The sequence below is a fragment of the Culex quinquefasciatus genome, chromosome 3, assembly GCF_015732765.1.
Source record: "Culex quinquefasciatus strain JHB chromosome 3, VPISU_Cqui_1.0_pri_paternal, whole genome shotgun sequence".
Lineage (NCBI taxonomy): Eukaryota > Metazoa > Arthropoda > Insecta > Diptera > Culicidae > Culex > Culex quinquefasciatus.
The window spans coordinates 114,704,573-114,718,628 of record NC_051863.1 but is presented as its reverse complement, the minus strand read 5'-3'; the positions used below and the strand labels follow the sequence as shown (position 1 = coordinate 114,718,628).

Here is a 14,056-nt window from a genome sequence, read left to right as displayed (position 1 = left end):
TCGTTTTGGACAGCTTCTATTCTTGGTAGAATGGTCGCCACCGCAATTGAAGCATTTCGCTTCGATGTTCACGTTGTTTGTGTTGCAAGCTTGAGTTTTGCGCTCACCTCCGCAGGTTGCACAACGACTCTTGATGAAACAGTTCCTTCCACCATGCCCAAACTGCAAACAGTTCGAACACTGTGTCACGTCACGGTGCACTGGACGATAACGTTCCCAAGTCACGATGATGTTGAAAATTGCCCGAACTGCTTTCAGCTCAGACGGCGTTGTCGATCCTTTCTCGAAATGAACCAGGTACAGTTGACCACGATACTTGATGTCCTTGTTGTGTCTCGTCATCTTGAAGACTTCGATCACGTTCAACTTAAGAATTTTGAGCTCTTTTTTCAACACACTCACATCCATGTCGTACTGGCCTCGGAGGACCTGTTTCATGGGACGTTTACCTGGATCATCATGGCTGTAGTATTCAATCTTTGTGCTGTTCAGGAAATCCCTAATGTAGTTGTAATCCTTTCTGGTAGGCAGCAGAATTTTGAGTCCATCAGCACACAAGCGAATGGAAGCTCGTAAAGCACCAGATTTGATAAACCGATGTTTTCCCAAAAATGGGTGGCAACTTTTCCCGTCGTTCAAATCCTTCCTTCTCGCTCACGTCCACAGGGAGGGTAGCGAACTGGTTTCCAGACAAATTTTGAGCGTCCTTGCTCAAACTGCCTGTCTTTGCAGGTAGCGCATCGGAATTCTTTAGCTTCTTCAAATCTACCGATCCTGCTGGGGAGGACCGCCTACTTTTCTTAACGCATTTTTGCACTTATGAGCACTTTTCAGGAGCTAATATCGAGGAGTACCTCTCTCGTTTTTGGTTTCCAAGGAAATACAACGTTTTCCTTATTTTAAATAACTAAGGAATTTAAATTTGTGTCTGGACGCACATGGAAATTTCGGATATCAATGAAAGCCCTACCGGTGGCAATTAATTACAAATATATTTCCTCCATCGTTACACTATCCTTACAGGTTAAATCCGTTTATTATCACACTTTAAAAACTTCTTCCTTCTCTTTGTTGGTTCACGGCACCGATTGAAAACCGACTGCAGTTTTGTTTTTCCGTTGTTTCGATTTGTACACATTCTTACTAGCATTTTTTTCGAATTTGTTTCTTTGCCATCCAATACAATGGTTTATGAGAGATAGTTTAGTTTTTATTAGTAGTGAAATAATTGTGGTATGATAGGACAGATAAATCATGTTCATGTTTTAAGAGATTTTTGATCACGCTGGCATTCCACTTTCCACCCTAAAACTTGACTTTTCCTCATTTTCCTAGCTTGTTTTAGAGGCCCAAATGGCCTGTAAGGCTTCCGACGTCCTGTGAGTATTAATAAAGTTTGATTCGATACTTATCTTAATGTGACCGTGGCGTGTTTATTCAATTTTGCAAAATTTGCAGAAAAAAACATGCTGTCCATGGCCTTCACTTTTACCTTCATCATTACCTGTTAGGGAAAGGGGAGACACTCGTGCAAATTAAGGCGCTGCACTTGACTCGCAAAGGACACCAGATGCCATCGACATGCCTACGTCGGTCGGTCGGTCGTCCCCGCTAAGTACTCTTTCATCTTCAGTTGGCTCCATCATCATCCCCGCCGAGAGTCCTTCCGAGTTTATCCTTTGGTATGATTTTGATTCGAGCAAAAAAAATAAATAAAAGTTGTTTATCGTCTCGCGTTCCCTCCCTGTCAATCCTCGCTCTCTAATCTTAATTAAGGATCTTACGCGTTGGCTTACACTAATTACAGCAAAAAAGAGGGGGAAATATAAGTGAGTGCAAACTTTGGTTGGCCTTCAATTACACTTGTCTCACATCACGATAACCGTCAGGGATGTCTGTGAAAGGGATCGCTTTTTTGCTTTCGGGAAGTAAAACTTAATCACGTTTTAGTCATTCCACCTCAAATTACTTAAAATCTTCAAAAGTTGTCCTTACTCGTTTCGGAATATTGTGAAATTGAATTGAGCAGCAAATAAAAATTTAGGTCTAATTTGGTGCCAACTAGTAGTTTGATCTACTGAGTCTTGTAGTGAATTTTCTCGTATTTTGAACATGGAAAAACAAATTATGCAAGATGGCATTTTTGACATAGGGAATAATTGCAAATTTCATCACAATCGAATAAATACAAAATCTAAAAAAAATCAGATGTTCGTTTTAAAATATTTCATAATAACCTAAAAACAATTATGTTTTTCAATTAATTGAGGTGTAATGACCAATTTTAATGTGAATTATAGATTATAGACTGTTATCTACTAAAAGTCTAGTCCGAGATTTCCAGCTTCGTTATAGGAGTATAGGAAAAGCTTGTTCGCAAACTGAGTTTGTATCAGTTTGCCTTCGAGTTATAAATCGTTTGCAATGTCCGGTTGATCCCCACGATGTTCTCAATTTCTCTCAAAAAAACGATGAAAAATCGCCATCCAGCACTCATAAATTGCCGTGTTGCAACCCCCGTCGTCAAAATTGTCCAACCCGCCGCCGGGGGACTCACCGGTGATTAAAACTTCGCCATGTTTTTACCGTCGGAGTTTCATTTTTTTTGTGCGCCTCACAATTTTAGCGGGAGATCCATTTATCCTACTTTTCCGGGAGATTATAATGTTTGGCCGTTTTCTGCTGCTGCTGCTGCTGCTGTTGCTCCTTCCAGGACAAAATTTCCTCGCTGTACTCTGCGGGTTGGGAAGAAATGGAAGGCAGAAAAAAATGATGATTAAAAATTTTCTCTTTTTTTATTGCCGAGCCGCTGCAAAAGATCACAGGTGGGATGGCCTCGGCGTCCATTAGTACACATAAGCGAGTGATATTTAGCGAAATTGGCTTTGGATGCTTTTTGCTGCTTCCCAGCGGAGGGTTTATGGACATTTGTTGAGTTTAAATGTTTGATGTGTGCAGAACGATTCTAGAATATTTTATTCATATGCAGTAGCGTTCTTATTTTATTCACACAATTTCAGTACGATAACTATAATTTGCTACTCTTTATATCGTCGCTTGTGTGCTATGGACGTGTTACAAGATAGCACACAAGCGACGATATTTGAATTATAATTTCAAAAATAATATTTCAATACGGATCAAAAGCACTAGATAAGTTGGAGTGCAACGGTTAAAAATACGATCAAAACCAATTCTGATATTTTTTTATTTAACGCAAAAAAAATGACAAGAACAAATTTTACTATGGATCAACTATGTTCTCCTTGGAACAAGCTGTCAAGGAAGAGACTTTCTGTCAAGAAATGGTCGAGCAGCTAACTATTCAAAATTGTTTAACAAATCATTTTCAAATCCTGTTGTGGTTGTCAATTATATTTCAGGACTATATGGGTTCAAATATTGAGTTTAATTACTAATAATTAGGCTTAGTGATTTTTCACGCTCAAAAATTGCAAATTTTACCGGGACCTTAATTTCAAAACACAAAATTTCACGGAAATTTCGCGGATCGTGAAAGCTGCAAAAACAACTCAGAAAATCTTTTAATCTATAGAGCTATAGATTAAAATTACAGAAACCACTTTTTATGTTTCATTTTATATTATTTTGAAAAAAATCTACATTTAATTTTAACGTGACGAAAACAAACTATTCATAATTTCCAAAAATGTTTCCACGTGGTTTATGAATGGGCCTCGTAAAAATATTATATTGTGGACTTTCCCAAAAACTTAATTACAAATAAATAGGCAAATATAATTTAATCTGTAACGAAATCTACAAAATATCATGCAACTTCAGAACAAAAAACAAAAAAAATAAAGTGGTGTTTTTTAACTTCCACCCAAATAAACAAATTCCGTTAAAATTGAACAGAACGCAGAAAAAATATTAAATGTTCATGAAATGTGACTTTTACACATCAACTACCAAGCTCGAGAAAAAGGGGGAATTGATATGGAAATTCATACTTTTCTCGAGCTTGGGAGTTTAGGTGTTTAAGATCAAAACTATCTTTGTGATAACTTGATGATTCCAAAAATGATTTACTTTGACTGATTTTTGTTAACATCATTTAAGTATTCGCAGCATTCACTTCTCAATAAATATAATGATGATTTAATGTTAATGTATGTTCTGCTTACAATTCTTCGAATGGTTTATGTAACGCTATTCAATTAAAATAAATTATTAAATAAAATTTTCATAAAAGGTCTTAGTGGATGAAATATTTATCATGTTGTTAATTCAAAGAAGTGAATTGAGAAAATTGATAAATTTCACGGGATTTCACGGAAATCTTCAAATTTCACGTATTTCACGCTGTCCGCGAAATCGTGAAAATTTACTAACCCTACTAATAATATAAATCACAATGATAAAGCATATTCTTATTAGCACAAAAATATTGTGTACGACCACAAAGGATTTGAAAATAATTTTATTCTTAATTTTGAAACTTCGCGGCCTTTCATGACAGAAAGAATCTTACCTGACAGCTTGTTTGGCAATCAGCATCAAAATAAAAATAATATCAGAAATGATTTAAAGCACGTTGTCCATAAAAAAATTCATGGGGCTTTCGGACCATTTGGAGACATTATTTAGGAGACATTTTTTTTAAGTGAAACTAAGTTCTGGTTCTAAAGCATACAATTTTTTAGAAAAAAAACTGAGTAAGATAGTTTGTTCTTGAAATTTCGGTAACTTTTTGATGATCCTTTTTTTACATAAAAGTTCATCGATTCCCTTGTGGACCACCAATCAGTGAGGTACTCCTCGATATTAGATCCTGAAAAGTGCTAAAAAGTGCAAAAAATGCCTCAGGGCAAGAAAAAGAGGCGGTCCTTACCAGCAGGATCGGCAGATTTGAAGAAGCTAAAGAATGCCGAAGCGCTACCTGCAAAGCCAGGCAGTTTGAGCAAGGACGCTCAAAATTCGTCTGGATGGACTCAAAATTCTGCTACCTACCAGAAAGGATTACAACTACGTTCGGGATTTCCTGAACAACACAAAGATTGAATACTACAGCCATGACGATCCAGGTAAACGCCCCATGAAACAGGTCCTCCGAGGCCAGTACGGCATGGATGTGAGTGTGTTGAAAAAAAGAGCTCAAAATTCTTAAGTTGAAGGTGATCGAAGTCTTCAAGATGACGAGACACAACAAGGACATCAAGTATCGTGATCAACCTGGTTCATTTCGAGAGAGGATCGACAACGCCGTCTGAGCTGAAAGCAGTTCGGGCAATTTTCAACATCATCGTGACTTGGGAACGTTATCGTCCAGTGCACCGTGACGTGGCACAGTGTTCGAACTGTTTGCAGTTTGGACATGGTGTTTCATCAAGAGTCGTTGTACAACCTGCGGAGGTGCAATCAACGATAACATCGAAGCGAAATGCTTCAATTGCGGCGGCAACCATTCTATCAAGAATAGAAGCTGCCCAAAACGAGCTGAGTTTGTAAAAAATCGGCAGCAAGCGACGACGAGGCACCAACCAAATTGCCGCAAAAAACCACCAGCATTCACGAACGGGGATTTTCCTGCTTTGGCGTCACCAGGAGCGGGATCTGCTCGAGTGGTTCAAAATCTGCAGCCATTGCCGTTGAATCAGTGGCAGAAAGTTGCAGAGAATACAACACCTCCAGGTTTCAGTCAGCAACCAAGGGAAACCCAACCAGCATCAACGGGTGAAGGCAGAAGTGACCTGTTTTCACCACAAGAACTTCTGAACATTTTCATCGAGAAGACAACAACTCTGCGTGGGTGCAAAACTCGCCAGGAACAAGTAAGAACCCTTGGAGCATTCATCTTAAAATACAGTTCGTAGTTTACTCGTTCTAATGATTTTTAATATTTCAATGAATTTACTTTTTTTAGTCTAAGTTAGGATTTGTTGTTAAAGTGATTTTTTTTCTTTTTTACCCAAATGTATTCGATTCAAAAATGTAAAACAATTTGAATTAAATAAATGAATGTGAACAGTTAATAATAAAACTAAAAATACAACAAAGATGAAAAGCATTTAGCCATACCACTTAGAATGTAAATGAAATGTAATTATTTTAAGAAAGTTCATTAAATACATATTTAAGTTCAAATTTCATAAAAGTTCATGTGGTCTTTACTTGTATCGTGATTTTAATCTGCTAATTCTGTAAAAAAAACCATCATTTAAATTATGGTTTTGTACTTGTACGTTAATGTATTTAATCTATTGATTCCAACCCCCCTAAAGTGTCCAGATTGTTTATGGATCTCCGCAGCACGTAAGAGGTTCTAATAAAAATAAGTGATGAGTAAAAAAAAAAACAAACTACCTACAGACCTTTGGAATAATAGCATACCTCTACACGACTTTTTCGTGGCGATCAGACCCGACCGTGGGAGGTTATGTAAATTCGGACCAGTTTTTAAACTGCTTGTAATTTTTGATACAAGAAAGGTCATTTCAGAACCTTAAAAATATGTAATATGGCAGGTTTTCATGCAAAAACCACCCTTTTTGCAAATTGTGAAATTTATATGCAGCAGTTTTTTAAGCATAACTTTTGATGTGCTTTACTAAATCATATCAATTACAATAGGGACTTATGGGACCCCAAGACGAATCGAATGAGGCCAATACGGTCAAAATCGGTTCAGTCAGTAACGCGATATTCCAGTGACATCGATTCGTTACACATGTCTACATACAGCCAAACACACATACATTTGCTCAGCTGGTGATTTTGAGTCGATATGTACAAATGAAGGTAAGTCTAGGAGGTCTAATTAAAAAGTTCATTTTTCAGTAAGGTGAAGAAGGCAAAAAGGATCATCAAAAAGTGGTGTTTGACCGAAATTTCAAGAAAAATGAACTTATTCAGTTTATTCTTTCTGAAAAATTGCATGCTTTAGAATCAGAACTTAGTTTTACTTATAGAGTCGAACCAGGGGGTATCTCTAAAGATTTTAAAATTATTATTTTTTATTCAAGTTGCAATCCCTAATGAAAATTTCCGTAAAATTAGTGCAGTTTCGTAGATCAACTTGAGTTTTTTATCATTTTCTTCCTTGATTCCATTGAAAATATATCACTATGTTTAGATGCCTAAAAATCTATAATTTTCATACAAGGCCTAAATATTAAATCTCAAGGTCAAGTATATACTGATTTGTAAAACATTCTGTGATGTTTTTCATGTAAAAAGCATTTCGATTTCAAACCTAATTTAAGAAAATGAAAAAGACATTCTTATTAAAAGTGGTCCAGATCGTAAAGTTATGTGGAAATTGAGGAATTTTCTTTATAAAGGTGCAGTTTTGAATCACTAAAATATATGTTTAATATACACGTTTTTTTTGAAAAGCTCAAAAAGTGCTTCAAATATTGGTAAGTGGAAAAATTCCAAAAATATACCTGGAAAGTTAGTATTCAATCAAACTAAAAGTGGTCCTTTCTCATTTACAACAACTCTTCCCGAGAAACCAATGCTCCAATTTTTTGCCATTTTTGGAAAGTCCAATTTTCACTCTGTTGAACCAAGTTTAGGCAAACCGATTTAATTCGTCTCAGTTTAAAAAGTTCATGTTTCGATTAAATGTTCAAAAGTTTTACATATTTTTTTATAAACCTAGATGTTGCATAAGTGACCGAAAATGCAATCAAATACAGTACTTGTCCGATAACTGGGCTGAGTAGCTCTGTCACCGGATGCTGCTCGCAAACTGGGCTGAACGAAAAATTACGTGGTGACATCCGATGCATAATATTTTTTCTGATGAAATATAAAAAGTTACTCAAATTTATTTACAATGCTTTCTTATCATATTGTTGTTATTGTGACTAGAAATAAAAAAATGAAAAAAACGTTTTTTTTATTTATTGAACATGATTTTTGCATCCATTAACCCCTTGGTCATTTCGGTTTGTTTTGGTGTTTGACGTTTATTTGCTTTTTAACTAGGCTACGGTCCAGTTATCAAGTGCCCAGTTAAATAACGTTATCCAACAAGTATTGTATAAAACACTCATTAAATAAGTTCAAATAATGAAGGATGCGTCGGCCACGAAGGTGGATATTGTAAGAACCCGTTTTTGGGTTCAAATTTTTGAACCATGTTTTTATTTTTTCGCTATGACCCTTGACCAGAGTCGAGGAAAATGAAATAAACCGAGACTTAGTCTAACGAAATTTATTTGTTTTATATTTTTTCAGATTTTATTTTTTTTTCTGAATAGCATTGATTATTGCCTAAAACTTTTCTCAATAAACCAACTCGATTAGAAAATACCACCTCAAGATATAGATTTTTGATTATTTTTGTGATACTTTTGTGTGATCCAACCAATGAAGCAAAATGGCTTATTTCGACTTAAGGAATAGATGAATAAAGTTGTACTCGAATAAAAAAAGAAAACTAGCAATAGGTTAGAGAAAACGTCAAGAAATGCCCACGGGTGAAATTTTTCGATATAACTTAAACTTAAACTCTGTTCCAATCGTAAATATTCTGAATTGAGGAATTTATTTTGGCACATCGTGAAAAGCAATGCTTTAGATATCAAATGCCGCTTGATCCCATTATTTCACATGAAGAAGTAAAAAATCTCATGGTTTCCGAAATAGATTCTATTCATAACGTTTCTTGCAATTCGGTAGGTATTTTTGTTTATTTTGGTGATAACACGATGATTTGATTTCATTCATTGTTTACTTCAGTTCAGGGACTGTTGACATGCTTGAGATAGAGAGCTCGAATCATTTTTCTTTAAATTCGGAAACTTCAAAGCCATTCTCTGCAACCGGGTTCATTTGCAATTCCCGGAAAGCGTTATCAATGGCACACTTCCAACCCCTCACTTACCTGGCAACGCCTCAATCATGTGGTTGTGATGTCCGTTGTTAATTCGGTGAGCGCCATTTTCCGTCTTCGCCGGTAGGATGTTCTCCGGGTGGATGACTCCGCTGCAGCAGACGACTTTGGCCTTGTCGCCGTGGTTGAACTTGTCGTGCTTTTTCAGCAGCAACGAGTTTTGCCGGCCAAACGTCGACGGGGACTTGACCTGTTGGGTCATCGTGGGCGCCACTAATGAGGGGGAGAGATAAAAAAGGTGGTTTGAAAAATTTGCAAGAAAATGAAAAACGGTTCCATTTCCTACCTCCGAGAGCGGATCCATTAATTTGCGTCTCCTCCGGAATCAGAGTGCAGTTGGTGTGCGGACACATCATCGGGCTCAGTATTGATTTCCCCGGGGGCAGGCAAGTGGCCGCCGGAGGACTGTACTGGATGTTGACCGACTAGAAAAAAGGAAGAAGCGAAAGAAGAAAAATGAATCGAAAGTCACAAGCGAAACCCCCGAAAATTAACGTTTATTACGGGCAATTAGTGGAAATTTCACTCCCTAATTGGGATACAAAGCGATTAATTTGGGTCAAATTGAGAGAGGAAGTGTGGAATTATACTTCCGGGGAAGAGGATCGTAAACGGGGCCAATTATGATCCGGTGCACCGAAATTCAACCCCCCGGTGTGGCCAAATAGCCATGAATGGGAGGTAACACTATCGGGGTTTTATTGAGTTTGTTACAGTACATTTGATGTGAAACGGGGTGAATGACGATGGGTATTTGCTTTCTTTCATCAGACTATTGCAATGTACAATGGTAAATGAATAATTTGAAAAGCACATTCGACGTCGTCATGCTATCAATTTTTCAACTTCATTTTTCGATGTAAAATCAAATTTGCAATCAAAAAGTCCTTCAGTGAAATTTTGATAAAGTGCACCGTTTTCAAGTTAAAGCCATTTTTAGGAAACTTTTTTGAAAATAGTCGCAGTTTTTCATTTTTTTTAAGTTAGTGCCCATGTTTGCCCACCCTTGAAAAAAATATTTTTGAAAAGCTGAGAAAATTCTCTATATTTTGCTTTATTGAACTTTGTTTATACGAACCTTAGTTGCTGAGATATTGCCATGCAAAGGTTTAAATACAGGAAAATTGATGCAGAATATTTGGATATTTCTCATTAGTTTCGGTTAGAACAGACACACAACAACAAAATCAGTGCATAGTTTTCCAAATTTCAAGCTTTTAAGTGCTGACAAAAAGTTTCAAAAATATTTGCACCAGTCTAACGATTATTTTGCGTAATCCAGATTTTTGTGTATGAAAAATCAAATAAATAAGTATTTTTTTATTGTTACTTTTTCAGAGATCAAATTTTCTGCAATTGTTGAAAGAATTATGAAATTTACAGGGGTAATTCTCAACCAACTCACACGGCGTACTCAGAATTCCGAATAAACGTATTTTTCATCGAAAAAAACACTAAAAAAGTTTAAAAAATTCTCCCATTTTCCGTTACTTGACTGTAAAAAAATTGGAACATGTCATTTTATGGGAAATTTAATGTACTTTTCGAATCTACATTGTCCCAGAAGGGTCATATTTTCATTTAGAACAAAATTTTTCATTTTAAAATTTCGTGTTTTTTCTAACTTTGCAGGGTTATTTTTTAGAGTGTAACAATGTTCTACAAAGTTGTAGAGCAGACAATTACAAAAATTTTGATACATAAGGGGTTTGCTTATAAACATCACGAGTTATCGCGATTTTACGAAAAAAAGTTTTGAAAAAGTTGGTCGTCATCGATCATGGCCATTCATGGTCACCCGCGACAGACACGGACGACAAAACAAAGAGAAACGCAAAAAGTAACTTTTTCAAAACTTTTTTTCGTAAAATCGCGATAACTCGTGATGTTTATAAGCAAACCCCTTATGTATCAAAATTTTTGTAATTGTCTGCTCTACAACTTTGTAGAACATTGTTACACTCTAAAAAATAACCCTGCAAAGTTAGAAAAAACACGAAATTTTAAAATGAAAAATTTTGTTCTAAATGAAAATATGACCCTTCTGGGACAATGTAGATTCGAAAAGTACATTAAATTTCCCATAAAATGACATGTTCCAATTTTTTTACAGTCAAGTAACGGAAAATGGGAGAATTTTTTAAACTTTTTTAGTGTTTTTTTCGATGAAAAATACGTTTATTCGGAATTCTGAGTACGCCATCAAATCGGGCGTCTAATTTTACACAAAAGTCCCTTTGACACCAAATTTCTATATCATCACCGTTTCAGGCTGCAAATTATAGAAAAACACCTCTTTTTTCTCATGTTCAAAAATGGAAGGGGTCGGACCGCCCCTCCGTCACGAGATATCAAAAAACGGACCTCGGTTTCGTGATCAGGGACAAAAGTTACCCCTTAGGACAAAGTTTCACGCAAATCGAAGAGGGGTCGGGGCAACTGCTGTGTGAGTTGGCGGAGAATTACCCACAGACAATCGATAAATAACTACTCGTTTTTTATAATTTTTTTTCTATAATTAGGCCGTTGCAAATATTTTTCAAAGTTTATGTCACCCCCCCACTCCCCCTTCAAAATTGGTCCGAAAAATAAGGGGGCAAAAAATATTTTTTCAAAAATCTTCAAAATTTTAATGAAAATAGAAGTCAAATCAACTTAAAACAATCTAAAACGCATTTTTCTGCATTTATAATCATATTTATCATGTTTGGGCTGGATTAAAAGTATTTTGAATTTTTATGAAATTCCAATGTAGCCAATATAGCACCGCAAAAACGTTTTTTTTTGCAAAAAAAAAATAATTTTCGTTAATACTTAGGTATTTTGGAAACTAATGATTGCAAAAAAACTGGGCAGGTGTAAAATGCATTTTTAAATACTTTGTTCATTCAAATGATGAAACCATGGCTCGTAAATTCAATGTTTAAATTTTTTATCCCCCCCCCCCTCGACTTTGGTCAGAGTCGAGGGACATAAACTTCAAAAACTATTTGCAACGGCCTTACCAAATGTTGAAAATTGGTAAAAATAGTTTTAAAAAAAATTGAATTTTAGACTTTCAAGCAAGGGGTAGGACAGAGAGTAATATTGAGAAAATTTGATTAATTTTGAGTAACATTGAGTCACTCAAAGTTTTTCAATCCTCTCAAATGACGTAACGAATTTTGACACTGACATTTGGCACCAGAGACGACTGACTTTGACAGACACAAAAGAAACAACGTGGAAACGACCGTCCAAACAGTAAGGTTATTCAGCGGAACGGTTCGTGGGCGATTCTGCCCCAAAATCGGTGGTACGGGAACGGAAACCGATGTGAACAAGCCCGGTATCGCCATCGTCTTCGTTTCGGCCAACCTGACCACTGATGTCAAGTCCGTCGAAATGTATCAAGAAGCCCTGCCGGAGGCCGTGCCCGGAGACAACGTCAAGAACTTGTCCGTCATGGAACTGCGTCGTGGATACGTCGCCGTGCTGGATTTCCATATCGCTCACATTGCTTGCGAGTTCAGCGAGATCAAGGAGAAGGTCTTTCGTAATTTCCGGCAAGTCCACCGAGGATCATCCAAAGTCCAACAAGTCTGGTGATGACGCTATCGTCTTCCTGGTCCCACCCAAGCCTCTGTGCGTGGTAGCCGAAAAGGCCACCAAACAACAATCGATACTAGTGACCGCGAGGACAGTTCCCTTGAGTGAACCAGATGTCGATTTCCGGTTATGTCATGCGGATACTTGCGAGAATTCAGCTATTGTCAAAGGAGTCAAATAAAACTAATAAATAAAAGCGTTTATTTTTGCTTAGTTTCTTTTAATGCGGTCCATTTCGATGCATTTGGTCCGTTGTGCGCCGGAAAAAAGTGAACAGTCTTGAAAGGAGCCGATGTCCTCTGAGTCCTCCTCGTTCTGGATCTGGATGTCCGAGTGGGCTTTCCACTCCTTGTCCATGTACACCTTACAGTCGAAGTCACTTAACGTCATGCGCGATCGAGGAATGATCGGTCAGGGCCTGGTTGAGCACACTTTTGTGGCCGGTTCCAGCATGTCTCCATGCCATCCGGAGATGGGCACGATAACGATGGCGGCCGGGTTGTAGCCGATTTTCTTGATGTCCTAAAACTGACCTCGTTGAACGGGGGCTCAGTCGATTCCATCTTGTTGACATCCACGATCAACTGTTTGACACCGAGGATGATGGCGAGCTAGGCGTTCTCTCGGGTCTGTCCGTTTTTGGAGAAATTTTTTATCACTATCGAATTCTCCGGTAACGGCGGCGAAGATCAGCACGGCACATTCCGTAACGAAATCCGTAACAGACGGAATAGTTTGCTCCGGGTTTCGGCTAAGGAAACTTTAGCAGCATCGTGGCGTGAAGATATGTCAAATTCATTTGTAATCGCGCTCTTCTGTCAAGCACTGGTTTATTCACAAATTCCGAAACTCGGTGAAAAAAAACGAGAGGTGGATTGAGTAACTTTGAGCCACACTGAGTATTTTTGTGAAATTGAGTCACTCAGTTACTCTGTGTCCTACCCCTTGCTTTCAAGTCTATTTCCAGAGTTTTTTTTAAAGGTCCTCATCCTCATCATTTTTGGAGGGCCTCGTGGCGCGGTGGTTAGCGGCTTCGGCTACCGATCCCTAAGTTGCTACTGGGAGCGGGTTTGGTCCCGTATAATAAAAGTAAAAAGTATTCAGTCTGCAAGGATGGTGTTATTGTCCATAAGCTATCATGTTTTATTTATTTATATGACCTAATAAAAAAAGTCTAGATTTGCAGTTTAATTGTGAAAAAGCTTCTTGCCTTTCTTATCAAGAAAAGGCTGGACTCGGAAATTTAACTTCTTTTGTTGAGTGAATTGCAAGTATGTCTAGATGATCCTTGCAGAACTCGATCTCATCAAATCAGTATTTTTGCAATCAAAAACATCGTTCCAACTTTTTTTTATAGCGCTTGCCACCGTGGATTTTTTTTACACGCACATCAAAAAAATGGAATGATGTTTTTTATCGCAGAAATTACAGAGTTCAGCAAAATTGTGGGATCATCTAGACATCTTTACAATTCACTCAAAAAATGTCTCTGTTGGTTGAGATATGCCCAAGAACCGAGTTGAAGTTATCGTTCTAACTTTTTTTTAAGGGGTTGGGAGTTAAAATGTTAAGAAATCAATTAGGAAAGGAGGCTAGAGAAAA

At 37.2% G+C, this 14,056-nt stretch overlaps 1 protein-coding gene across 1 annotated transcript in view; it reads right to left on the bottom strand.

Moving 5' to 3' along the window:
• Positions 1 to 973: 973 nt before the first annotated feature.
• Positions 974 to 14,056, bottom strand: part of LOC6040996 — an 89,401-nt gene continuing 76,318 nt past the window's right edge. The window contains exons 8-10 of the mRNA XM_038263510.1: positions 9,153 to 9,291; positions 8,858 to 9,079; positions 974 to 2,735 (exon numbers count right to left, since the gene is read on the bottom strand). Of these exons, the coding sequence (XP_038119438.1) occupies positions 2,644 to 2,735; positions 8,858 to 9,079; positions 9,153 to 9,291 (453 nt within the window). The 3' untranslated portion in view covers positions 974 to 2,643. The remainder of the gene's footprint in view (positions 2,736 to 8,857; positions 9,080 to 9,152; positions 9,292 to 14,056) is intronic.